Consider the following 25284-nt stretch of genomic DNA (forward strand, 5'->3'; position numbering starts at 1 on the left):
GCGTGTCCAAAGAAGGGCAATGAAGCTGGTGAGGGGTCTGGAGCACAAGTCTTATGGGGAGCGGCTGAGGGAACTGGGGTTGTTCAGTCTGGAGAAGAGGAGTCTGAGGGGAGACCTTATCGCTCTCTACAACTACCTGAAAGGGGGTTGTGGCGACGAGGGTGTTGGTCTCTTCTCCCAAGTAACTAGTGATAGGACAAGAGGAAATGGCCTCAAGTTGCACCAGGGGAGGTTTAGATTGGATATTAGGAAAAATTTCTTCACTGAGAGGGTGGTCAAGCATTGGAACAGGCTACCCAGGGAGGTGGTGGTCACCATCTCTGGAAGTGTTTAAAAAATGTGTGGATGTGGCGCTTCAGGACATGGTTTAGGGGACATGGTGGTGCTGGATTAATGGCTGGACTTGATGATCTTGAAGGTCCTTTCTAACCTTGGTGATTTTGAGATTCTGTGATATTTGTTGTTTCCCCCCTCTCCCCACTTTCACTCAGAAGCTACAGCTAGGACTTTCAAGTACTATTTCAAGTACAACTTGAAATCAGAGACAAAGCTAGAAATATAAGTTTCTCATCTCCCAGTAGTTGTATTGCTCTTGAAAAAGTTCTGCTACCATCCCTTTTTGTTCTAACAGGGTAATGCAGAGATTTCATGCAACTCTGCATCTGGGGCTGAGATGTCTACCAAGCTCTTGGTAGAAACACTGTTATTCCTGCCCACACTGCGTCCTTATAACACAAGTCCCTGTAGTATTGCCTCTTTCAAGACTTATCTCAGTGCTACCATCCTATTTACATTCAGCACTGATGAAACAACAAAACTTGATTTTTTTTCATTGAATTTCCCACCCTGAAAGGCTGCACACTGGCTTCTAGAAAACAGTGTAGCTCTGTCACAGTGGAGATGCTGCCCCAAAGAGTAGTGCTGTTGGACCAGAAGCAGCAACAAACCCAGTGTTTGCTGGAGTAAGTTACTAAATCACATGTACAGGAATGTAATTCAGTTATCTGCTTGAGGGCAGGAAGGCTCTAGCAGGATCGGGACAGGATGGATTGATGGGCCAAGGTCAGTTAATAAGGCCAAGGGCCGGGTCCTGCACTTGCGTCACAACAACCCCATGCAGCCCTACAGGCTTGGGAATGAGTGTCTGGAGAGCTGCCAGGCAGAAAAAGACCTGGGGGTGCTGGTTGACAGCTGGCTGAACATGAGCCAGAAGTGTGCCCAGGTAGCCAACAAGGCCAGCAGTGTGCCCAGGTGGCCAAGAAAGCCAACAGTGTCCTGGCCTGTATCAGAAATAGTGTGGCCAGCAGGAGCAGGGAAGTGGACAATTAGATCGATGTGGATGGGCTGGATCGATGGGCTGAGGTCAACTGTATGAGGTTTAATAGGGCCAAGTGCTGGGTCCTGCACTTGGGTCACAATAACCCCATGCAACACTACAGGCTTGGGGAGGAGCATCCTGGCGTGTATCAGCAATAGCATGGCCAACAGGAGTAAGGAAGTGATCATGCCCCTGTACTCAGCACTGGTGAGGCTGCACCTCAAATGCTGTGTTCAGTTTTGGGCCCCTTGCTACAAGGACGCTGAGGTGCTGGAGCATGTCCAGAGAAGGGCAACGAAGCTGGTGAGGGGTCTGGAGCACAAGGCATAAGAGGAGTGGCTGAGGGAACTGGGGTTGTTCAGTCTGGAGGAGGCTGAGGGGAGACCTTATCGCTCTCTACAACTACCTGAAAAAGGGGGTTGTGGTGAGGTGGGTGTTGGTCCCTTCTCCCAATTAACCAGCAATAGAACAAGAGGAAATGGCCTCAAGTTGCACCAGGGGATGTTTACACTGCATATTAGGAAAAAGTTCTTTACTTTTTTCAAGTATTGGAACAGGCTGCCCGGGGAGGTGGTGGAGTCACTATCACCACAGGTGTTCCAAAAATGTGTGGACGTGGCACTTCAGGATGAATTAGTGGGCATGGTGGAGTTGGGTTGATGGTTGGACTTGATGATGTTAGAAGTTTCTTCCACCCTTAATGATTCTATGAAATAGAAGCACTCACTTTCTCAATGGAATTTATTTACACAGATAGTATCAGCCATTAGGGCTCCCAGCTTGATTTCCTTCTCTTGCTAAGTCTCTGTTCAAACCACAGGAATAAACAAAGAAACCTTGAGCTTGTGCCCCTGTCATGGCAACTCAAGGTTAGTAATCAACCTTCAGACCTCTCAGTACAGCTTCCATTCCTGTGCTCCAAGACACTAACAAGCTGTCTGGTGCATGGGCAGCTCATCCCAAGCCCCATCCCTATGTAACCAGAGGGCCTCCCTCAGGGCACAGGGGGATGCCTAGACAGGGGTGCCCTTGGGGGCCTGCGGGGCTGCTGCCCACTGCATATCCTCCCGGTAGCCCTTCAGGAGCTGGTTAAGCAGTGTCTTCTCAGTATCGCGGCATGGGCGGATGAGTGGCGGGAAGGGGTTCCCCTTGAGCTCGATGACTGCCATCTTAGCACGGTCAAGGTTATCCCGGTTTGGGATATGTAGCAGGCGGGTGTAGCTGCCTGGATGGGGCTGGAACCGCGGTGCCAGCACCTTGAACAGCTTGTGGATGAGGTCCTTCTCCTGCGGGGTGGCACACTTAGCTCCAGCACCGGGGCTGTGGGGCACAAAGAGGGATTTGGGGGGGTACTCACCGTCAGCCAGAAATTTGCCATGCGCATGGCACGCTCGTTGGTGTCCCCCAGCTTGGCGTACTCGATGAGCTGTAGGGGGGGAAGAAGGCAGAGCCGTTAGGATCCCTCGGCCGCCCACCGCCCCGCCCCGTCAGGCCCGGCCGCTCACCCGCTCAGCGTAGCCCCGCATCTCGTCGGCCCGCGCCCAGGGCGCCTCGATGCGCTCATGCCGCACAAGTGCCGTCACCAGGTTGCGCAGCAGGTCGAGGCGCGAGCGCGGGCTCAGCCCGAACCGCCGGTGCACGCGCCCGTGCGAGATGGCGGCCGCCACCGACAGCCGCATCTCGCCGCCCTCCTGCCCCAGCTGCTGCCGCTGCCGCCGCAGGGCACCATGGGAGGCGCCTCCCAGCAGCTCCCGCGTGCCGCGCAGCACGGTGGGAGTTGTAGTTCGCGCCTACACACCGGCACGACCCACAGCTTGTGCACAGAGCGGCTTAGAGGGCCGCCACCGGGCTCGGCGGGAAATGGAGCCAGAAGCTGCGAACCGAGATGTTTGAACTGGGAGGGAAGCCGGGCCTGGCCCGGCCCAGCCCAGCAGGAAGGGCCGAGCGGGCCCCAGGCCTCCCGGGTGCTTGGTCGACGCACGGCAATGACGTCATCAGTGCGCAGCCGCAAAGGGTGTCGGCTCGTCACTGCGGGGCACTCCGGGCGAAGACGAGCCGCGCGGCATGCCGGGAGCTGCTGGGGAGGGAGGTGTGCGGCATGCTGGGAGCTGTAGTTCCTTGTCCCGGCGGCGCCGGCCGCCATCTCCCGTCGGAGGCAACGCGACGGCCTAACAGCCCATCTGCTGTCTCTGTGGCATCGGGGAGCCCCCGGAGCGAGGCCGTGGTGGCAAGCAGGCAGGGCAGGCTCTGAGGGAAGGAAGGAAAGTGGCCGGCCTTCCAGCCGCCCCTCACCGCAGCTGGGACGGGGCGGTGGGGCACCGACCTCACGGGGTGCTCTTGGGCCTGCGTGGAGGGGCTCAGCCAGGCGGAAAGGCCAGGCGAAGCCTACCAGAGCCTTTGTCTTATTCTCCTTTTTTTCCCAGTACCACTGGCAGGATGCCAGAGGAGCCTCGGACTCCCATATCTCATCCTCTGGCTGTGCAGACGCTGTGTAGGATGGCAGGGTGGGGTAAGGCCGCTGAAGCCAGTGTAATGTAGCCCTCATGGGGTGTTGAAGCTGCCACCCTAATAGTGGAGGCGGGTATGTGCATTATTTCCACAAAGACACAAACCTGCCCTATTCTGCAAGAGCTCGTGCCCTCATAGTCCTGCTCCTGGAAGTGTGGTTGGTTCAGCTCCAAGAAAAATGCTAAAAGGCAGCGTAAGGAGGCTACTTGTCTGTTACAGCCAACATTTCTGTATTTCAGAGGAAGGTTGTGTAACAAAAGCAGCTACCAACAGCATAAGAAAAAATATCTTTGTTATTATGAATACATCATAAAATCACAATCATTTTATACAATTTTAGTATTTCATATATAAATAAAGTGAACAGTATAGTTATTGGAATGTGTAATAGGAACAAACATACAGTTTTTAATGTGAAATTAACAAATTCTTGGCCCCTATCCCCATCTTTTGTTGCTTTTCTGGGGCTTAATGTATTAACTATGAAATACTTCTAGGAAGAACCTGTGGTACCAATAATAACTCCATTCCATTTACAATCAATTTTCCTCTCCTTTTCCTGGTTTAGCCTGACTACATAGGAATTCTTCTGTGTCAATATTCCAGCTCTGCAAGAAAGACTAATCCTGTATGTACTTGTCATGTTGAAAGAAAACATTTTCTAAGCTTTGTGATTTTGTTAAACACATTAACAATCAACATTTTGCCATCACTACACACTCTTGCAAATGTTTCCATTAAATAGATTTCTAATATTAATAAAATAACAAACTCTTTATTATCATTCTGCTTATAACTTGATGTCTTAACATCAAAATAATATTTCTTTCTAATAAAATTATACATAGTATTTATATGAAACAAAGTTGTCATGTGCATGAGCCTGGTAATGAAACTAGGCATGAGTGTAGATGTTTCTATATTCTTATTTCGGATTTTTGTGTGGTTGTTATTTTTGGGGACCACAAAGTAATAAATAATTTACAAGATCGCGACTTCCCTGGGTCCCTGGTAACCAAGCTTAAATTGGAAATTATACTTCTGGTCTGGCTTTATAAAACTTTGAATATGCTGAAGAAAATGTCACTTTTCTATCTGAGTGTCTGTATGTGTAGATCCAGAAATCTTACTAACATGTTTCTGGTGCAGTGTGTTATGGAAGTTACCATACAATTAATCAGAAATAAACTGAGAAAGGTCTATGCAAAGAACTTAGCCAGACACAGAGAGAAAGCTGAATGTTTCCAGACAGCTGTGCTCAGAGGGGCTCTCCCTTGCTGGAGGAATTCCTCTGTTGTGCGGTGTACTTGTCTTTACCATAGTGTCCCCTCCTTGCTGCTGGGAATCGGCCAACAGCTTTGGGGCAGGGAGTCTGGCAAGAGGAGGGCGAAGCACAAGTACAAACCCAAGGAGTACTTTCCTTAACCTTTTTTGTGGAGTAAGCATGTCTGTTGGAAACCCAGCTGTAGGCTGTGAAAACCAATGATGCAGACTCCAGAAAGGGAAGTTATTGAGGTTTCCATTCAGAAAGGCATGTAAACATGCCATATTTTGTGTTCCTGAGTCTGTAGGACAGCTTTCTGTACTTAGAGTGAGGCATGTATCTTATCCACTTTTTTGGTCCAGTCTCAGAATTTCCCTTCCCTGGATACTTACGCACAGCAGGGCAATTGTCACCTACCCCTGAATTTGATGGTCAAATGGTAGGAGCTTCTCATTTGGTATTTGTCCATATTTGGAAAAGCAGATTGTAGAACTAAAATAAGTGCCTTTTTTAGAACACACCTTCTTGTGGGCAGGGGGCAATAGAATTTAGTTGGTGTGTAGGAAGTGACTCATCTAACTGATTATCAGTATCTGATGGTCAACAACAACAAAAAACCTGCACCTACTAATTCTATAGTGGAAATCAACCTGATCCAGCAGGTGATGGATTGTGTTGGTAAACATATGCAAGAGCTACATAATTTGCAAGAGTTACATAATTTGCAAGAGTTACAAATACAACATCTAATGAATTTACTTAAAGTTGCATATCATGAATGATTTTATACCTAGTTGCCTGCTTGAAATTAAGAAAGTGAGACAAAAATGCCTCAGTTCATGCTGCCTTAAGAAGTTCCTTTCAGCCTGCTGCATAGGAGACCATCCCTCTTTCAGCCACAAGTTCCTTCTCCAAATCTCACTGATTTCCATATTATCTGGTTTACAAGACTACTTGGATCTGGAGCTGCTGGGAGAGCTCCTTCCAGAGAAGAAGCCTGACGACCACAGGGTGAGAGCGCTATCGTTTTTTCTAAGCTATCCCAGTGACTTAGTCATCACTTTGTAAATATTGATATACATATAACATGAAAAGGAATACAGAACGCTCATATTCTTAAAGCTAATCCCCTTGTTTGTAGCATAGTAGTAGCGAGGAGTTGGGAAATAATTACAGGAATGAACACATCGTCTTAAGATAATATACAAAAGATAACAAAAGATTTAGACAGCCAGCTGTTTGTACAACATAACCTGTACTGGTGCTGTAGGGATTACACCAACTGTCTTTTGGCTCAGAGAATATGGAAGGGAATCCAAACCTTTATGGTTTATCTGAAAAGGGCCTGCTTATATTTTTACCTGTATTTATTCTATTAGAACATGCAAGCCCTGAAAAACATGGCAAAATGAGAAATTCATCTTTGCATTTGTAACATGGACATGACCCAGCACTCAACATACTGTAGAAGCAGCAGCTACACAGATACAACATTGAAGCTTTGTGCTTAATATAATCCTTTATCTTCTAAGCACGGCAAAGTCCTCAGCAGCTGTGGTAATCCAAAAGAAATGGTAACATACATCCCCATGAGGTATGCTCTAACTTGTGCATCCAATTTTCCAGTGTAAAAAAAGAGCACTCCCTTTCATCCCGCTTCACGAATACAAGATCCCATGTGCAGTACCTCACCTTAGCCGTCCTCATACCAGCTGAGATGTTTTGTCATGTGCATGCCTGCACCTGCTCATACTCCTCATATACCCAGCCAAATACACTGCAGTTCTGTGTTCCAGTTCCATGAATGCCATTTAGGTCACTTGCATGCAGCAGCATAACAAAATAGGTGGAAGCTCTTTGCAAACACGAGGCCTCTCTCTGGTCTCAATTTCACTTGGATTTCAGCATTTCACCAAGGAAGACAGGCACTTACAGGAGGTCAGAATCTGACTCTCTGCAAGGCTGGGATCGATTTTGTGCTTGCCAATAAGCCTACTTGATTCACTTATGCTTGGTTTTCCTGCTTTATATATCCTGTGTTCTCTTGCTTATCTTTGTGTCATGTATCCAGCATGAATCTGGTGAGGAAGGGAACTGGCCTTCACACTGAGAGTGGGACAATGGTAAGGGAAAAGTAGTGTTAGTTTAGGACAAAGACATCTTTCTGACTCTCTTTGAGCAATACTCTAGCAACACAAAGCCAAATAATTTCCAGATCAACAAGCAGCACCCATGTATTAGTGCTTCACCATATATTTTTTTGCCTTTTTCTGCCATGGTGCAGTGTAATGGAAGAAATTTCACGCAGAGCTGGTCTCTGCTGTGAAACAGGGATCCACTTTTCACACTCTCCTAAGCCTGGGGACAGTAACTGGAGACTTGAGTTTAGTGATGTAATGCATTTACATATATAAAGTAACTGTGGACCAAGGTTTTCATTATTAATGTTATTCAGGGATGATGTTCAGCTACCCCTGGAAAAATTCAGGTACTAGGTCATTTGGACATAGAATGCAAGGTAGGCAGATAAAATGCTGTGATCTGCGTCATTAGCTAGAGCATGCCTTAATCATATTATGTACTAAGATGGTTTTCTTGATAGTCTAGGTACAAAGCACACAGTGCAGGCTTGATGGTGTGGAATTACTGCAAGGAGGCTACCATGAACCAGGAAAGCTACAGTACAAGCAGCATGGTTGGGGAAAAGCAGAGAGAAAACTGGGAAAAAATGTATTTTACATTGTCAGTGCATTCTTATATTGAACAAATCTAAAGGGGCTCTATTTTTCAGTAGGCATAGCTAAGGATGGGCTGCCTTCTGTATCCTGGAGTCTCTGGGTGCTGCCCGTGGTTTATAGTCTTCTCCAGATCCAAAATCTACTGTGTCATGATAGTTTGTAAATTCCTGAGGTAATGGAAACTCCTCTGTTGATGAATGAGTCCTGTGTCCAAACACTCTCTCTTGCAGCTCAGCGATGTCATTTCTGATGTCTGCCATCATCAGCAATAGGAAATCAAATGAACCTGGTGGGCCCTGCAGTCACAAGGCATGGTCGTTAATAATAATCCATGTCACTCTTGCCAAACTGGTTGATATGATTACTTATGCAGAGGTAACTCAGTAAAATACTGCTCCATATCAATTGGCAAAAGTTAACGGTCTTTTTTTGAATCAACCTGCTCAGGAAGCAATTTTCAAAAGAAAGCAAATGTTTTTGCAGACAGAGCCTACATTTACAAGATGCTCAGCTCTTTTGTAACTTAGAAATTCCTTTGCTATATTTGCCTCCTAAGAGTATTTTGGCAACTCGTGGGAATAGAGGAGATGATACATCTTGGTTCCCTCTGTTCCTTCTTATTAAATTGATAGAAATTACATTCTTAGAATGACTAATTAATCAATCATTATTATTTATTTAAAATTTTTTCTCAAGAATGCTGATACTTGGAAGGTATCTTTTCCATATGGTAACCCTGCTGCTGTCCATCACTTACTAAATATATTGGCTATTATGATATATTGTATCCATCTGGTTTTATCTGATTTTAGAAAACCATCATTTCTTTTTAGGTGACTTAGCACAGTAAAGTGTGCTGTTTAATACTGAGGACACCCTACTGGAGACACTCTTAAAAAACCTTTCCACCAATGAGAAAACACCACAAGAAATAAATTTTTAAACAATTTCACATGAAAATAGATTGTAAATATTCATCCTTCTCCTGATTACTCACTCAAAGCCTATAGCTTCCCAAATCCCAGAGAGAGACGAGGGACAGGATTTTAAAAGGTTCCAGGGATCCAACTCCCATTAGGAGTGGTGGCTGAATTGTACTGACTAGCACTCTACATGGGATCTGCTCTTGCCTTCTGAGGATGTCCCACCACTGTTGTAGGGCAGAGGTGCACTTACTGCCTTCAGTGTCACACTCAGCAAGGGAGGAGGTGTGTAAGCAAAAACACTTTGGTGAAAACAGGTAATTACTTTTTTTCCGGTAATACTTTCTGTGCATGCAAAGTATCTTTCTCTGTGCCCTTGACATAGGAGAGGGTTTTTTTTCCTCTTGGCTGACTTGTTGTTAGTAGTCAATATCACTCTGTTGTGGAAATTCCTCCTGTGAGTAATACTTACAGGTATCCCCTTTGGTCCTGGTGCGCCTCGCTCCCCCTGTAATCAATACCACCTCAGTTAGTTTGCTGTGACTAAAAGAAATGAAAAAAAATCAGTTTGCCTCTGCAGTCTCCCTTCCTGTCCTCAGATCAAGAATCATCAGCTTATGCTTTTTCAGAAAAAGAAAATAAAGTGAAGGAGGAACACAAGGAAATTGCTGCTGATTCTAGTGGGAGCATGATTGGGCACTTTTGATATTTTTCCTAGACAGTAACAAGCGAACCAGTTAACAGGAGAAATTCACAAAAGAGCAGCCTAATGAAATGGGCTAAAGCATCAACATTTCTTCATGGAAAAGCCAGAAGAGCTGCAGAGAAAGGAAAGGAGGCTGCTTCTCTATCTGCTAAGACAGATAGCCTGGCAGGGCTATTTGCAAGACTTAAGGAATGGCAAGCACAAAAACAGCAGAAGGAAGACATGAAGGGATAAGGCAACAGGATGTTTTCAGGTTAGCAAAAGAAATGAGATGGTAAAAGGGTGTGTAGAGGGTCTGTCTAGCAAGCCTGCACTTCACATACGCATGTGCCCACATTATGGAAAACAAAACCTCTCCTCACCTTGCTACCATCTCTCCCTGGGGCTCCTGGTGGGCCCTGCAAGAGAAAAGAAAGTGTTCACAAGGACGTGAGAGATTGTGGAGCTAACAACAATTATGCAATGCATGACAGGAGGTGAGAATACTGACCACGGGTCCCCGTCTGCCCTGTTTAATATGTGATATGTCTGGAGATGGGCCCATAGGTCCCATTGATCCACGAGGGCCTGGCTGTCCAGGAGGTCCAGGTGACCCAGGAACTCCTTGACTCCCTTTTGGTCCTGGAGCCCCTGCAATCAACAGCAAAGGTTACCTGCCACAGAAAGCCTTCAGGACACTTCATCAGTGCAGGCAGTGGGGACTGACCATTTTCTGAACTACTCAAAGGATTGGTTGCCTTAATGCACCCAAATCCACAACAACACAACCAACACAGCAGTCATCTGAGACAACATTACTTCTTGTCACAGTGGCTACAAGAGATCTTTACAAAACAATTAAACCTTATGTATACAAAGAAGCCAAGACTGCCACTGCCAGGTGGTTAGGGACACAGACTGGGAATGAAAAGAAAAGCAGGAATGCCTCATTTTCAAAAAGCAGGAATGCCTCATTTTCACACAAAGAAGAACAAGTCACATCTGAGAATCATCTCATGAAAAGAAAGCCTCAGAAAACTCATGGGAATGTTGGGTTGAAGGCATCTACATGACTGGCACAGAAGCAAGCCCTTTTCAGTGGTGGGTTGCACCTCTCTTTTGCCCAGTACGATAGCCAGTGTGTTAAGGGCAAAAAAGTCTCTATTCTTCCATTTTGCTTTATATCCTTTTCAGCTTCTGGTGAGAATGTTAGTTTTTAGGAAGCACACAGGCAACAAAGCATAAGTTTATCTCAAGGGAAACACTATGAGAAGCAAACCAGAAAATCAGGCATCTGAAACAACAGTTGCACGAAATAAAGACCATTAATCTGTCACTAGCCGAATTGCTTTATAATTACAGGGAAAAACACTCTTCTTCATACTGAAGGCATATGAAAGTCAGAGAAAATGAGAGGCAGAGAGTAAAAAGGGTTCCGCAGGACAGAATATTTTCAGTTAGGGTTTTCAAAAGGAGTAAAATCAAGTTCAGTGATGAACCTCTCGGACTCCTCCTGAAGACCCAGCCGCACTGTTGGTAGCGGCAGGGCAGAGGAGGAGGTGAGCAGGGGTGGTTTTCAAGTGGAACAGATAATTCTACAGTACCTTGGACAGCTCAGCCATGGGGAAACCAGATGGAAGACCTGCAGAGTCAGGCCTACGTTAGAGAGATTGCAAGGCGGCACACTGTACAGTTCAGAGTCTGGCGCAGAATCTCTAACCACATTGTCCTTGCACTTATGATATACTGAAGACTGAAGATACTCATCCTCCAAGAAAATGAGATAAAGACTCAAAAACCAAAGCAAGACTGCAAAAGTGGGGATAAATGGGGGGGCAGTTCAGTAGGGAATAAACCAAATCTTGTAAGGAATATCTGCAAGTCCTTTGTAACAATCTTCCTGAAACCCAGCACAATGCTAAAATTCCTTGGATTTATCGCTCACCCAAAATAAGATCTGCATTCAACAGAGTTTGCAAAATTTTTAGCATAACTAGCTGCAGGTTGCAAAGTGTCTGGCTTAAGTTAGAGCTTTAGGAACTCTCTGCTTTTCTCATTGTTTTAACCTATACCTTAGAAAAGAAGGTGTGAGCGGAGTTTTACTTTTCTTTTCAGATTCCTTTGAATCTGGAACACACATAAAACGGACAAATGAATCCTTGCAAAACCAGACAAGGAAAAATAAAACAGTTGGCACAAACCCCGTCAAACTGAAAGCACATTTTCTGCTCTAGTGAGCTAAAGCAATAGGTATTCCTGAAATGACATGGAGAGTGTTTTAAGACAGAGTTTAAATACAGGAAATGACAACTGAAGCAGGTGAGATATCCTAGGGAGAGGGAGAAATTTAAACACACAGAGGACAAACACAGCTTGCACGCCAAGAAACGCGTGGAGACTAAGACACAATGGATGATGTTAGTCAGTTGGCAGAGGCTGACCATAATGACCAGAAAGTTTTTCTTTTTGAATTCAGCACAAATGCAAATATAATAATAACAATCAAAATATGAAACACATGAAATGCTATCACGTTGAAAGATTGAAGCTTATAATTTTTGTTCATGGCACTATTGCACATTCACATCCCTCTGGTCTGTATCTTACCTGGAGGGCCTTGCTGGCCAGGCTGGCCTGGGGGGCCAGGGATATATGCGTTAGATGCAAGCACTTTTTCACCAGTGATTTGCTTGCTAAGATCAGCAGCATTATTTGGTAGCAAAGCAACCTGCCAAAACCAAAAATCACTGTAAGCTCTTAATCATTCAGCTGAATAAATGAATTTTTTCATTAAGCTTTCATGTGGACAAACAGCATATTTAAATACTGCATTGAAATAATTAGAAAAAAATGTGACTCTGTTGAAGCCTAGGACAGCAGTTACTCCTAAGCTGGCCAGCTTGATTTTTTTCAAGTATGGACATGAAGATTTCTTGAAGCTCCTGCCATAGTTTGTGGTCCCAAGTAAAACTGGCTCCCTGACCCTGCAATGGAACCTCCTTACAAGTAGCTGGAACAAACCGGAAGGATGCCTGGGGGTTCTTACTCTCACCTATACATGTTCTGACCTTGCAGAAATCTGATGAGAAAACACTGTCATGGAGACGAACAGTCTACAATGCCTTTCTGCAGGATGTTTTAGGTGACCCATGGAGACAAGTCAAGTTTTGCAGAAATGGTACCTGTGTCTGTCTTCCACACAGAGTGTGTATGTGTGTGTGTATGTGTGTGTAGCATGAGCTCTGGGTAAGGGATCCACACTTCAGGTATCATATACCCAGGAGGTTGCTCAGGCTCGAAAGATGCCATATCAAAAACATGGCACCATTTGATTTTAAGGCATTTATTCATTCTGGTACTTTACTTTCCCTGCAACCAGCTTTCTGATGTTTCTTGTGAGGCTATTCACCTTACAAGTCACCATGGGTATACTGCAAGTTAATCCAAATGGAAGGTGGGAGAAATTCTCCAGCATTCTCCTGGGGAAACTGGCGGCTCGTGGCTTAGATGGGTTTACTCTTCGCTGGGTGAGGAACTGGCTGGATGGCCGAGCCCAGAGAGTTGTGGTGAATGGCGTTAAATCCGGCTGGCGGCCGGTCACGAGTGGTGTTCCCCAGGGCTCGGTTCTGGGACCAGTCTTGTTCAATATCTTTATAGATGATCTGGATGAGGGAATTGAGTGCTCTCTCAGTAAGTTTGCAGATGACACCAAGCTGGGTGGGAGTGTTGATCTGCTGGAGGGTAGGAGGGCTCTGCAGAGGGATCTGGACAGGCTGGATCGATGGGCAGAGGCCAACTGTATGAGGTTTAATAAGGCCAAGTGCAGGGTCCTGCACTTTGGCCATAACAACCCCATGCAATGCTACAGGCTTGGGGAGGAGTGGCTGGAGAGCAGCCCGGCGGAAAGGGACCTGGGGGTGCTGGTTGACAGCCGGCTGAATATGAGCCGGCAGTGTGCCCAGGTGGCCAAGAAGGCCAACAGCGTCCTGGCCTGTATCAGGAATAGTGTGGCCAGCAGGAGTAGGGAAGTGATTGTGCCCCTGTACTCGGCACTGGTGAGGCCGCACCTTGAATACTGTGTTCAGTTTTGGGCCCCTCACTACAAGAAGGATGTTGAGGTGCTGGAGCGTGTCCAGAGAAGGGCAACGAAGCTGGTGAGGGGTCTAGAGCACATGTCTTACGAGGAGCAGCTGAGGGAACTGGGGTTGTTTAGTCTGGAGAAGAGGAGGCTGAGGGGAGACCTTATCGCTCTCTACAACTACCTGAAAGGGGGTTGTGGCGATGAGGGTGTTGGTCTCTTCTCCCAAGTAACTAGTGATAGGACAAGAGGAAATGGCCTCAAGTTGCGCCAAGGGAGGTTTAGATTGGATATTAGGAAAAATTTCTTCACTGAGAGGGTGGTCAGGCATTGGAACAGGCTGCCCAGGGAGGTGGTGGAGTCGCCATCCCTGGAAGTGTTCAAAAAACATGTGGATGTGGCGCTTCAGGACATGGTTTAGGGGACATGGTGGTTCTGGATTAATGGTTGGACTTGATGATCTTAAAGGTCCTTTCCAACCTAGTGATTCTGTGATTCTGTGATTCTGTGATTCAGGAGATATACAGCAACAAGTTGTCAAAACCTCGAGTCTCATAACTGCTTTGATCTTCTCAGGAAACCTCTTTTTCCTTACTTGAATTTTCTTCTATTGATTTACTGCCCTTTCTCAGGACAGCATTTGCTCAGATAAATTTAAGTTCTCAGTTGTTGTACAAGCCCCTAACTTTTCATGGGTTTCAATGAGAGACCCAAATCCTTTGTGGGTCTGGCCCTGTAACAATACCATTTAACCAGATGGCTGGATATGCGCTGCATAGAGACTACAAAGCTAAAAGAAGTAAGAATGTAAGAATGATTGCACACTATGGTTTAAAGTGCCATTATCTGTGACATCAGATATTTATCCATGAAACATTAGTTCTCTCAGATCAAATATATTTAATAATTAAACTTATTTAGAAATATTCTGAAAATGTTTAGTCTCTCCAGAGACAGCTGAGCAGAGATGGCAAGCTAGGAGACTGGTCTGCAGCTAGGAAAGAAATTCATTAGTGCTGAGTGGCTACATGTAGAGTTTGGAATTTTGCTCTGCCAAACAGAACTGAAGAGCTATTTCAGCAATACCAGGGCAGATCTATCCCTGGGTGAGCTTTGTTCCTGCCCTGAATGAATTTTTCTTACTGGATAATTTGATGTTGGATTCTGCAACATTTGTGTGGGAGAGCTGTATTAAATAAAATACATGATGACTCCTGCTATCTGACTGCTTTTAATCAGCTATTTGGAATTCCCTGCACTGGCCTGTTCTCAGGACTCCTACTTGTTTCTGTAATTATTTGATATACACCCTTCTGCCCTTAGTGCAAACCTAATGTTTGTAAAGCACAGAGAAAAAAATAATGCTATGCACTTGCAGTACATAGTATAACTGGACAAATTTCTTTTGGCAAACAAGTTATTAGTTAAGGAATGCACCTTAAGGGCAGCAGTTTGGGGTTGGATGCACAGAACAGTTCTGAAGGAAGCAAAAGTGAGAAAAAATAAGTTAGAAATGTTGAGGCAGTTCTTGGTGGCATTTCTGAAACACCAGTTTGATTTTTCAGGCTGGAATTCAAAGTGCGATGACAGGAACACAAGGATTTATTGGCCATTTGTGACTCAGGTTTTGGAGAGCATTGCTGTTCCACGGGCAAGATGACTGCACTAAAGGCAAATTAAGCGACATGATGTAAGTGTTACAAGAATTTGGTAGATTCACTCCACCCCCACGCACAAATCAGTGGTTGGATGAGGTCAGCACTTCACGGAAATGCCACAGAGTGTTTCTTATGTGCTTACTCCTATGAATCTGCTCATACAGAAGATGGGGATCCAGCATGCCTGCTGCTTTGGGATGGGCTGTCATCTTTAGCTTTCCAAAGAAAGACATCTTCTTTGGTTACCAATGTCCCTCCAGCTTTCTCAGCCAGCACCCCAGCCATTGCATCACGGACCAAAGCGTGGGACTGCTGAAGATAAAGGGCTACTCCATGGGTCACACCTGGGACTGAAGAGGAAAATTCAGTACCTGGGGGCTCTCATAGCCACATTGCCGAGGGACCAGCATGAGGAGGTCCACTGACTGTCTCTGGTCAGCACACTGCAAAGTTTTGTTTCCCAGAGGTGTCTAGAGCAGGGTCCTGGCTGGATATGAATGGAAGGTTGCAAGGGCCATCATGCTGCACATCTTCCATTATATGACACAAATCAACCAAGGGCTCTGCAGTGCCAACGCTGCCTTGCTAAAAACTGAGACACAGAGATAAATCCTGTGACTATCTGAAAGCATTATATTTTTGGGGCAGTTTTTGTGAGAATCTTTTCAGTGCCATTAGTGAGTGCTTCTCCGTAGGGGTGGCCACAGTTGAGTGACAGATTAATTGATGTCCTGTTTAGAGCTTATATTTAAATTTCTGACCAGATCCTATTTTGGGGATAGCTATCCCAGCTGATATAGTTTGTCACTTAGTATATAGTCCCTGCCATGAATACTCTTCAGGTTATTTTGCAAAATGACCAGTCTGGAGTAAAAAGGTGTGTTTGGTGGTGAAGACTTGTCATGAAGAGGATTTGGAAGTGTATTCTGTTGCTTAAATGTTGACTTGTTACTGCCAGGAAAGCTGTTTTAAAAACTTAGTTTAAAAAAAGAATCACATATCTGCTGTGAAAGCATCTACACATGCTTCCCCACTGAGTCAGCTGGACTTGAAGCATACACTAGGAGTGCCAAAATACCCAGGTTCTGGTCTAGCTCACTGCTTTTTGATATCTTCTGGCCAGAAAATGGTTGTTACATACACTGGGGCCAAACCATGTGTTTCTGATGTTGACTCACATCGTCTTAGGGGCTGGCTATACTCAGTGGCCTGATTTCTATTTCACCTTTTAACTGAACCAGGATCCTGGTCCAGAGTGACCTTCGCTTTCTCCATCCACAGCTCCAAATGTTAATGGCCCTTGGAAAGTATTTTTTTTCCATGTGCATGCAAATATTAGTGAGGGTAAATTTTAAAGAAAGACAGTACTAGAATCAAGACTTCCATATGTTGTGTTGCATGCTGCATCTGGAGTTTTGGGTAGTTTCTAGGAGATCTGTGGTTTAGATGACTTTGACAGTGCTTGACAGGAGTGATGTGAAACATGGCTTTCTAATTAAGATGTTTAAACAAATCTGTGCAGTCGAATCCAGCAATGCCTCAACTCCAAGTACTGAACTGCTTACTTGATTTTTTAAAAAATTGTTGGCTGTGTGTCATTATCTTTCCACTGGTTTTTCAGCTTTCCTTCCAGCAAGGTTGGAGATCAACCTAGGACTCACCACAGCCCCCTAGTATATTGGGTCAGTGCATCCCACTGAATGACCATGCAAGCTGACTCTGTGTTCCTGATCCTAGAACTATTCTGTCCTGGATCTGAAATGGATGTTGCAGTCCTCCAAAAAGGTATTGGTACCATCACCAGAGTTAGCAGGACTTGCCTTCACCCTATCCTTTCCTAAGGAGACACAAAACCACACCTCCCACTTCCAGAACCCCAATTCCCAGTTGTAGGGTTTCCTGGATTGGATCCTTCACAGGCTTTTCTGCTAAACATAATTTTGCGTAAAGTTCATAAAATCTGAAAGCCTTAACCACAAAACCGAAGACTCATTCCCATAAACTGTCTTTCTGGCAGACAGAAGTGAATTTTTCTGTGCAAAACAGAACAACTTTGACCACAGATATTGAGAGATGTTCTCCCCAGAAGAACTTGTCCTCCCGCCATGGGGAGCAGGTGGTGAAGCATGAGGATTCATGTCACCCTGGGCAGAGAAGCAGCATGAGGCCAGATGTGCTCTCAGCATGGACAAAAGCTCTCCTCTCTGTGAGGTAAAAAATGCTGAGGTTATCATGGGACCATCTCTTCCAGGTCTGTCTGTGTGAGGCACACAACCCAGTGGGCTCCCTCTGAGGATGCCAAATAGATCAAGTCCCACTATGAAGATTCTTGGGGAAAATTTAGGCTACGGACCATGACAGGACTTAGCTTGCCATTATTTAAGGCCACTGTTTTTTGTCAATTCTTGCAGCAAATGGCTTGATGAACAGTGTGACCCCAGATCCCTGCCTGGAGGTCAGTGCGAGCCTGCTCAGCACCGTGGACTGTGGCTGGACAAACAGCCACTCAGAATCATGCACTCTTTTTTAACCTGTTTACTACCATTTGTTTGAAAACCACAATTTCCAGTGCACATGAAATTCTGTCACTTCCACATTTATCTTCATACCGATTCAGAAAGAAAACATGACAGTATGAGATTTTTGTCATGAAGAGTATCTCAAACCTCAATGTATTTAATTTTAGTGAAGCAGGTTTCTTTTTTCCTAATATAAATTCTATTGAATGAATTACACTGAATTACACTAAAGGCAACAAGTGAATATACCAAATTGTGTTTTGACACAATGAAAATAAATGAGCACCCTGGGCGAAATAACTACAGCCAGCCAACATGTATTGCTGAGAATATTCCTGCAGAACATTTCCATTTTGGAGAACCAGAATATTCGAAGGATGTGTCACCAGAAAAGGCATCACACCTGCGCCCTGCACTGGGCTCTCCAAATCCTGGGCTGTGTCTCTGCATTATTTCAATCCTACCCAAGTGAAAAATGAGGCCACATATAGAAGCAATTAAAGTTAAAGGCCAGGTGAAGTTTTTAGGGGCATTATTTTCCACTTGTAAGGATACAGGTGAAAACAAAAAAGATTGGGGCTGAGGGGTTTTCCTTTTTAAAAAAATCAAAGCTAATGTATCTGCTAGTGATGTTTTTGTTTAGCCACAAACCTCCTACTTGGCAAGAATCCTGTATCAGCACCCTATTAATGCAAAATCATGTTCTCCACGTTCCTGCGTCCGCAGAATGTCTTGCACTGGCATACACTAAAGGTGGATCAAGTCCAAAATCCTGTGCATTCAGAATGAATGAAAAGCTGAGACCAGTGCTGATTGCCAGGAAACCTGGGCTCAGCCGGGGATGGGTGTTTGCCAGACTCTGTTACCACGAGCTTGATAACGCAGCTCCATGAGCTTGGTTAGCAATCTGCTTACAAGCAATACAGGAGCATAAGGAAGAGATGCCATTTCTTGATAATTTTAAATTACGCTGCCATCATTTTTATGGGCACAAGAGCCACACGGCCGTGACAGTTCCAAACACTTAAATTTAACCTCAGTTGTCATAAAACATGCAGGCCTGGTAAAGACACGACTGATCAATGTTCATACCTTCTGCTTCAGTTGTAAAACTGTCTGCTTTATTTGATGGAATTCCTTACAAGAGGCACAGCATGTCCCTGATTTTGCCACATTTTCAGATTTCTCAGGAAGCCCAGCTGAAAGAAAGCAGTTTCCAATACAAATATAAAGATCCAAAGCAAAGAAATTAATAAAGTGATTGCAAAAGCAACTTGAAGGTTGTTACATTTCCCCAGACTGTGAAAAGAAGAAGATTCTTGCCATTACTAATGCTTTGACTGTGAATTGCCATGTAAGGCTGAGAAACTGTACAGGGACAGCTCTGAGCTCATTTTTAAAGCAGCTGTTTCCAGTTAACAGTCCCCAAAGAATTTATTTTTTTAATACCTGGAAAAGTTTTCACCCCTTCTTTTATCTTTGTGTTTAGGGTAGACTAACCCTATAGATCTGAACTGATTTACAGTGCCCTGAAGGGCAGATTTTCATATGTTATAAATTACAGTAAAATCCCTCACGATATGGTCATTTCTTTCACTTTGCACAACTGCTCTTTATCATCACCAGTTATTCCTCTATGCGATGGAATCAGCCTGAACGGAGATGGGGATTGAGATTAATGACAGGGATTTAAATCCACACAAGAGAAAGGGTCACACCTGTTGATACTATGCATGAATGGGATCTTTTCAAGAATCCGTTAAATGATTCAAACTGTAAGAGATATCACAAATGTTATTCTTGTCCTTTTCCCATACACAGTGAAGCACTTCTGCATCACAAACAAACAAGCACTGTTTTAACAGATGTCCGCTTAAAGAGAAGTGTGGTTTCCAAAACACCGGGTGACACATACTGGGAAACTCTAGGTGAGCTTTTTTCCTTCCACATGTAGTTGTTGAGAAGCTTCAAGCGTACTGAGACTCTGCATATAATGTGTGGCCTTGTACCATGTTACCTGGAAGGGTTATTCGACATGTTCGAACGCTGACATTTCAGAGCATGTCCTGTAATGGAAAAACTCTGCAGATGCTCCTAGTTAAAGCCAGAAAAATCTTCAAAATCTTCAAAAAGGATCAACTACAATGCGCTTAGCTATTGCGTTACACTTCTCACTTGGACACACACTTTAATGTCCTTTGTCTTTTTAGAAATGTGTATTGATTTTGAAAACATCTGCACCATTTTAAATAAAACCAGAACTTTCTAATACTAAAGATATTATGTGGTACTTGACTTTAAATGTTTGCAGGGCCCAATAAGGAATATCGCGTCCATCAGATAGTCATCCATGGACCACTGATGCGCAAAATTAGGTAAAACTGATTTTCAGTACGTTTAGTCCGCTGGATATAATGCCACATCAGGTATGCTTGCTTTTAGAAGACAAAGGTTTATTTCTCTTACCTCCTAATCAGGTAGGAGAGGGGTATAAGGGCAAGATGCTGGAATGACCAGCAGCTTTAAGACTGGTGTTAGCACTGAACTGATCAGAAGGTTAGGAGGCAAAGGCTTGGGAATTTTCCCCACTCATCAACTGCCTGCTCCCACAGCTGCAGTCCGATGGCATTACAATAATACACTATTTAACATTTTTATGGCAGTAAGCACACTGCTGTTAGGGCTTCCTACCCTTCCTGATAGCACACAGTGTGGGAATAGCTGAACCGGTTTCTGTACAGTGTTCAGATGGCTCAAAGATTTAAGGCCAAAAGGTACTACTTAGCATTTTCTGGTGAACTCTACATAAGATATAATAGAATTTCATCAAATTGCAGCTATGCTGGCTCCAAGACTATCTGGCCACAACACCTCCCAGAGGGATTCCTGCCTTTTTGTGTAGATACTGGAATACACAGCATACACTGCTTTCCTTCCTCACTGCTGTATTTCTAATACTAATCATTTTGCTTTTGACTCCTTCCAAAGCCTCCTTGCCTATAAGACTTTCTCTGATAGATTAAAGAATCTGTACCATGCAGGGTTTTTTTTCCCGAACAAGGAATTGATATGCTGTAATCAAGAGACCTCTTGGTATTTCTATAAGGTAAGTTTTCTCTTGACCACAAGTCAGTATTGTGTCTCCCTCATGGAGTTCTTCCTCCTTCTCACATTTTTCAGCTTCTTTTAAAAAAAATCAGTGTTCTGACATGTCCATTTTTGGACCTATGTAGGATTGACAGACGCATATATAGAGAGCCATTAGAAACAAAATTCTTTTTTTTTTTTTTTAAACTCCAATGAAGTTTGGGTTTGGTACTAGTCTTAACCAAGATTTCTTTTAATAGCTATCTTACCAAATGAGTTCCCTCGTATTGTGTTAGAAATGTTGCTGAAAGCAACATAGAGTCATAGGGAGAAACTGCCAGAGCCTCCGCTATTTGAAACCTAATGCAGTCCCACTAGAATCAGTGGAATTATGTGCAGATTAAGAAGCGGTGAATTTGGCCTCGTGTTTCATTATAAAATCCAGTTTATCTTCCAGAAGGATGTGGCACACGGAGCTGACAAGTACAGATAAAACAGGGCTGTAACAGTCCATGGAGATGAATGCGGGGGGGTCAGCTAATGTTTGGGAAATATCATACCAGTGAGATTTCTGCAAATCCAGTTGGATTGACTTGTTGGAGGAAGATGTCCAACAGCGTCATATAAGCAAGCGTGAGCTGCGTCCCAGGAGAGAGGTGGAATCCCCCTAACTCATACCAGACAGAGGTGATGATTTACCCAGGGAAGGAGTCATCCATCAAACATTCGCTCTACCCCCATATGATCCTGTATCAGGACCAAACTACGAATAAAGCCAGAATAAAGCATGGATAAAGCCAGAAGCCACCTAAGACAGGCCAGAGAGGGCAGGAAGCAATTAGATGGAGCCACCCACGTGTGGTGCAGAAACCAGAGGTCACCTACCAAAGTCAATTTGGCCAGCACTGAGGAAAACAGGCACTTATATAGCCTGTTTCCATTGCACAGGAAACTAAAATTATTTTGGAGAAGGCTTAAACCAGCCCCATTTTATGAAGAGTTTCCAAAGGATGAAGCCTAGTTCATGACGTTGCTGTCCTGACGGTGGTCCTTTCATCTTGGTAAGATAGTGGTGAGCCCCATGGTGCCTATCGATAAGGGATCTGCTCAGGGGAGTGATGTGTTTTCTTTGCATGTGCTTGAAGACTCTGTCTTGCTGATGCTGGAAGAGAAGGAGATGCTGGCGGGGGAGAGCTCTGTGGGGAGCTGTGCCGTGGGCGGTCTTCGCATGGAGGCTGTTGTGTTGATCATCTGTGTTGTATTATCTGGGCTCGGCCTGCTGAGATGGTTTCATTTGCCTACTTCTGCAGGGGTAGCTGTATTGTCTCTGTCAAATGCAACATGACTGCGTATGCGGTAAAAATGCTCCCTATTCTTGTGCCTACTAACAAACCCAAAGCTCTCGGTCAAGCCCACTTGCAGAGCCAAAAAAGTGCCTGGATGGCAGCCTTCAGGGATGGCACAATGAAAACGTTAATAGTGTCTCCTTGGAAACGTGCAACGTGGTTGGAGCTGGAGAGGGATACATGTGTTTTCATGTCTCTCACGCTCAATTTTAAAATAAAATTTAAGTGTTCCAGCTACCATGAAAAGCAAACGATCTATTAGGAAGCAACCTCAGCACAGATGCGGTGCTCTGCGGGGCGGTGCAGGGCTGGGGCTGGCCACGGGGTGGTGCGTCGCTGCCAGAAGCCTTGATTTTCTTTGGAGTGAGTTACGGACACAAACCCTGTGTCCGTAACTGTGAAACAGCGATGTGAAATTTCGCCTGTGAAATAGCGATGGTCAACTCCTCTTTCATTTGCACCAGAGGTCCGGCAATTAGTAACATTGACTTGGAGTACGACGGGCTAACAGAGCAGAAAGTGTCCTTCTCTGCTTCATGCAGCTGATTTGGGAAATGTCTTGAGACATGGTAGGTATTTAATTCCAGATTAACTACTGCAACGGACATTTTTATATGCTGTGTACATTCAGTGTAAAATTGATGTTTTTCAAATATTAGAATTATTTCCACAGCCTTAAATATTTTCAATGGTCGGTTATCCCGTATACTTTGGGCATTACCATGTCAGGAAATTTGAACTAGCCAGAGGAAAAGTTAACTAAAAAACCTATTTGCAAGGGGATTATTTTGGTTATACCTCTTTCCTTTATGACCCTCCCCCACTTATATGGAAAAAAAAACATTTTAAAACTACAAGGAACAATTCAAGTTAATGGAGTGGCTCCAGTTACACGTTTTCAGAGGAAAATCAAAATTATAAATTGCTCTGGTCATCCAGCGGTATTTGGAGCACTCAATGACACAAAGGTTCAGGCATTAATTGATGAACCTACAGTAAGTCACCATTCATCAAAAGAGTGTTGGTTTTTTTTCCAGAGCACAGGTCATTCTCTTCCTCCTTTCTTTTTAAATTGTCATATCAGCATTTAATCTGCACTACTCTAAATGCTGTAATATAATAACTGGGATGAGGTCAAAAGCTTTAAAATCATTTATACACAGCACACGTATACTTTGAAACCAACAGTGAAAAGCAAGAACAAGCCTTCACTTTTACCCCTTTCCCATCCCATATCACTTTCCTAAAAAAAAGAAAAAAATCTGACTGCAGTTACGAGACACACAAACTAATTCTGCAGACCAGCAGAATTCAGTGTTACTCAACATAATTTAGAAACTGATTTAAGCAGTGCTTGAAAGGTGTGTGGATTTCCCAGGCACACCTCTTCTGAGCCTCTGAGTGCCCGGAGGCACTAACCACCATCCCAGAGCCATTTGCTAAGCTCAGATGTCGGCACATAAATACAAATTAAACTCACTGAAATTAATTTAAATAACAGATGAAATTAGCGAAGGCTTATAAGGATCAGCATCTGGCAATTTTTTTCCCCCTATGTCTCCTGAGCTAGGACGACAAGCAGGGTGGTACGGGAGCAAAATGTGGCTTTCAGCAGTCTGATCCAGCAGAAGGTCTCTAACCAAGGCAGTAACGGCAAGCTTCACCATTCAGCCACTCTACCTCTCCAGGGGAAGATGCTTCCCACACCCTTCAATGTACTTGTGGTCTTTGTCTGTAGGTGTGACTACTGATGGACTGCTCTGTGTGTGCTGCTCATAAACCAGGGAGGAGGAGAGCATGTGGCAGGACTGCTCCACAGGCGTTCGGGTGCCCAGGGAACAACCTGGGCTCTCCAGGGGCACTGGCTACATCCCACCTTCGGACCCCTGGCTCCGGGTGTAGTGTAAGGAGCAGCTCCTCTTTATGACAGATCAGCCTTTCAGCTGTCCCTTCAGTCCCTTTAACACCCACCAGCATGTACCTTTATCTCCTTTGGTGCACGTCTTGCCGTCCTCCTCCCGGGTGTAACCTTCGTGACACTCGCACCTGTAGCTGCCGATGGTGTTGACACAGATCTGAGGGCACAGCGTCCCGTTGCTCATGGCACACTCGTCAATATCTGGAGGAGCAAGAGTTCAAAATGTCCTAAAGCTGGAGGTTTCAGACCTCAAATACAGTAAGAGACTTCCTTTAAAGGATCAGGAGATTCTGTGGTTAAATAAATGAGTAATTGCAGCACCTCTGGTGCTTTGGGCCGGAGCTCAGTGCAAACTGCACTATTGTTGTTAACACACCTGGAATGATGTTGGTGAACAACGCTTGACTGTTTCTTTGCATTGAAAAGCTCACAAGCAAAGCTTGATCCCGCAAACCTTGGCTGCCTGGCACAGCAAATCATGCAGGGCAGGGCAGGGCAGGACTAGCCGCACAAGGACCACATGTAAATGGTCAGTCCTGAATTAGATACTGGCCATCTGAATCAAACTGCAAGGATTTATTTTCATAATTGGGCCTGGTTACAGTGCTTTGAGGGTTACTGTTAGAATCATGTCCCTTGTCTCAGGCCAAAACCCCAAATATGGCTCAAAACTTGCAGGAGGAATTAATAAAGGGAAAATTACATCAGCTCAACACTTCGAAGTGTCTTCTTGTCTTAGGTACTACCTTCTAATAATTTCAGGGGGTTTTAGATCTCTTAGTTCTGGGAACCAATCCTTAACATAGTTAAAAACCACATTTCTTCTGTAATAGTAATGAGAATAAGAAAGGTTTCAGATCTAAACTGACTCCTAAAAGACCTGAGGGAGCAGGATACATCATTAACCAGAAAGGAGCTCAACACGCACTCCTACCCACCCAGGCAGTAAGGCTTCTCTCTGTTCCTGTGCCTCTCCCGATCATAGCGGTACCCAGGGTAGCACGTGCATAAGACTCGCCCAAAGTTATCTGTGCACTGCTGTTCGCAGGGAGCTTCGGCACAGACATCATAGTCTAGAGAGAGAAAAATGTGGTTAGGAAAATACCAGTGGCAGTAGCTGGATGATATTATGACAGCAGATACTTCACGTCTCCACTAAGTAATAAAGTCATTACATTGTATTTGGGTATTGAAGAAATCTAGAAATAAAACATTCATGAGACATAAGCAAAGAATTAAAGT

The 25284-nt window shown here is 44.5% G+C and overlaps 2 protein-coding genes across 2 annotated transcripts in view; both read right to left on the minus strand.

The window, feature by feature from the left end:
• Positions 1 to 2214: 2214 nt before the first annotated feature.
• MRPL17 (mitochondrial ribosomal protein L17) lies at positions 2215 to 2997 on the minus strand (the record flags this gene model as incomplete). Its single annotated transcript, XM_082012926.1, has 3 exons — positions 2215 to 2604; positions 2676 to 2744; positions 2824 to 2997. 3 exons carry the CDS (start codon positions 2995 to 2997, stop codon positions 2332 to 2334), a joined length of 516 nt encoding a protein of 171 aa, XP_081869052.1. The 3' UTR covers positions 2215 to 2331.
• A 4893-nt stretch (positions 2998 to 7890) lies between these two features.
• The window catches only part of CCBE1 (collagen and calcium binding EGF domains 1), a gene marked incomplete at its 3' end in the record, with an annotated part of 102573 nt that continues 85179 nt past the window's right edge, over positions 7891 to 25284 (minus strand). The window contains exons 4-11 of the mRNA XM_082013070.1: positions 24981 to 25115; positions 24106 to 24243; positions 18784 to 18890; positions 12044 to 12164; positions 9948 to 10087; positions 9820 to 9855; positions 9224 to 9259; positions 7891 to 8124 (exon numbers count right to left, since the gene is read on the minus strand). Coding sequence (XP_081869196.1) covers positions 7891 to 8124; positions 9224 to 9259; positions 9820 to 9855; positions 9948 to 10087; positions 12044 to 12164; positions 18784 to 18890; positions 24106 to 24243; positions 24981 to 25115 — 947 coding nt within the window. The remainder of the gene's footprint in view (positions 8125 to 9223; positions 9260 to 9819; positions 9856 to 9947; positions 10088 to 12043; positions 12165 to 18783; positions 18891 to 24105; positions 24244 to 24980; positions 25116 to 25284) is intronic.

This window comes from Phaethon aethereus (assembly GCF_964289735.1).
Source record: "Phaethon aethereus genome assembly, chromosome: Z".
NCBI lineage: Eukaryota > Metazoa > Chordata > Aves > Phaethontiformes > Phaethontidae > Phaethon > Phaethon aethereus.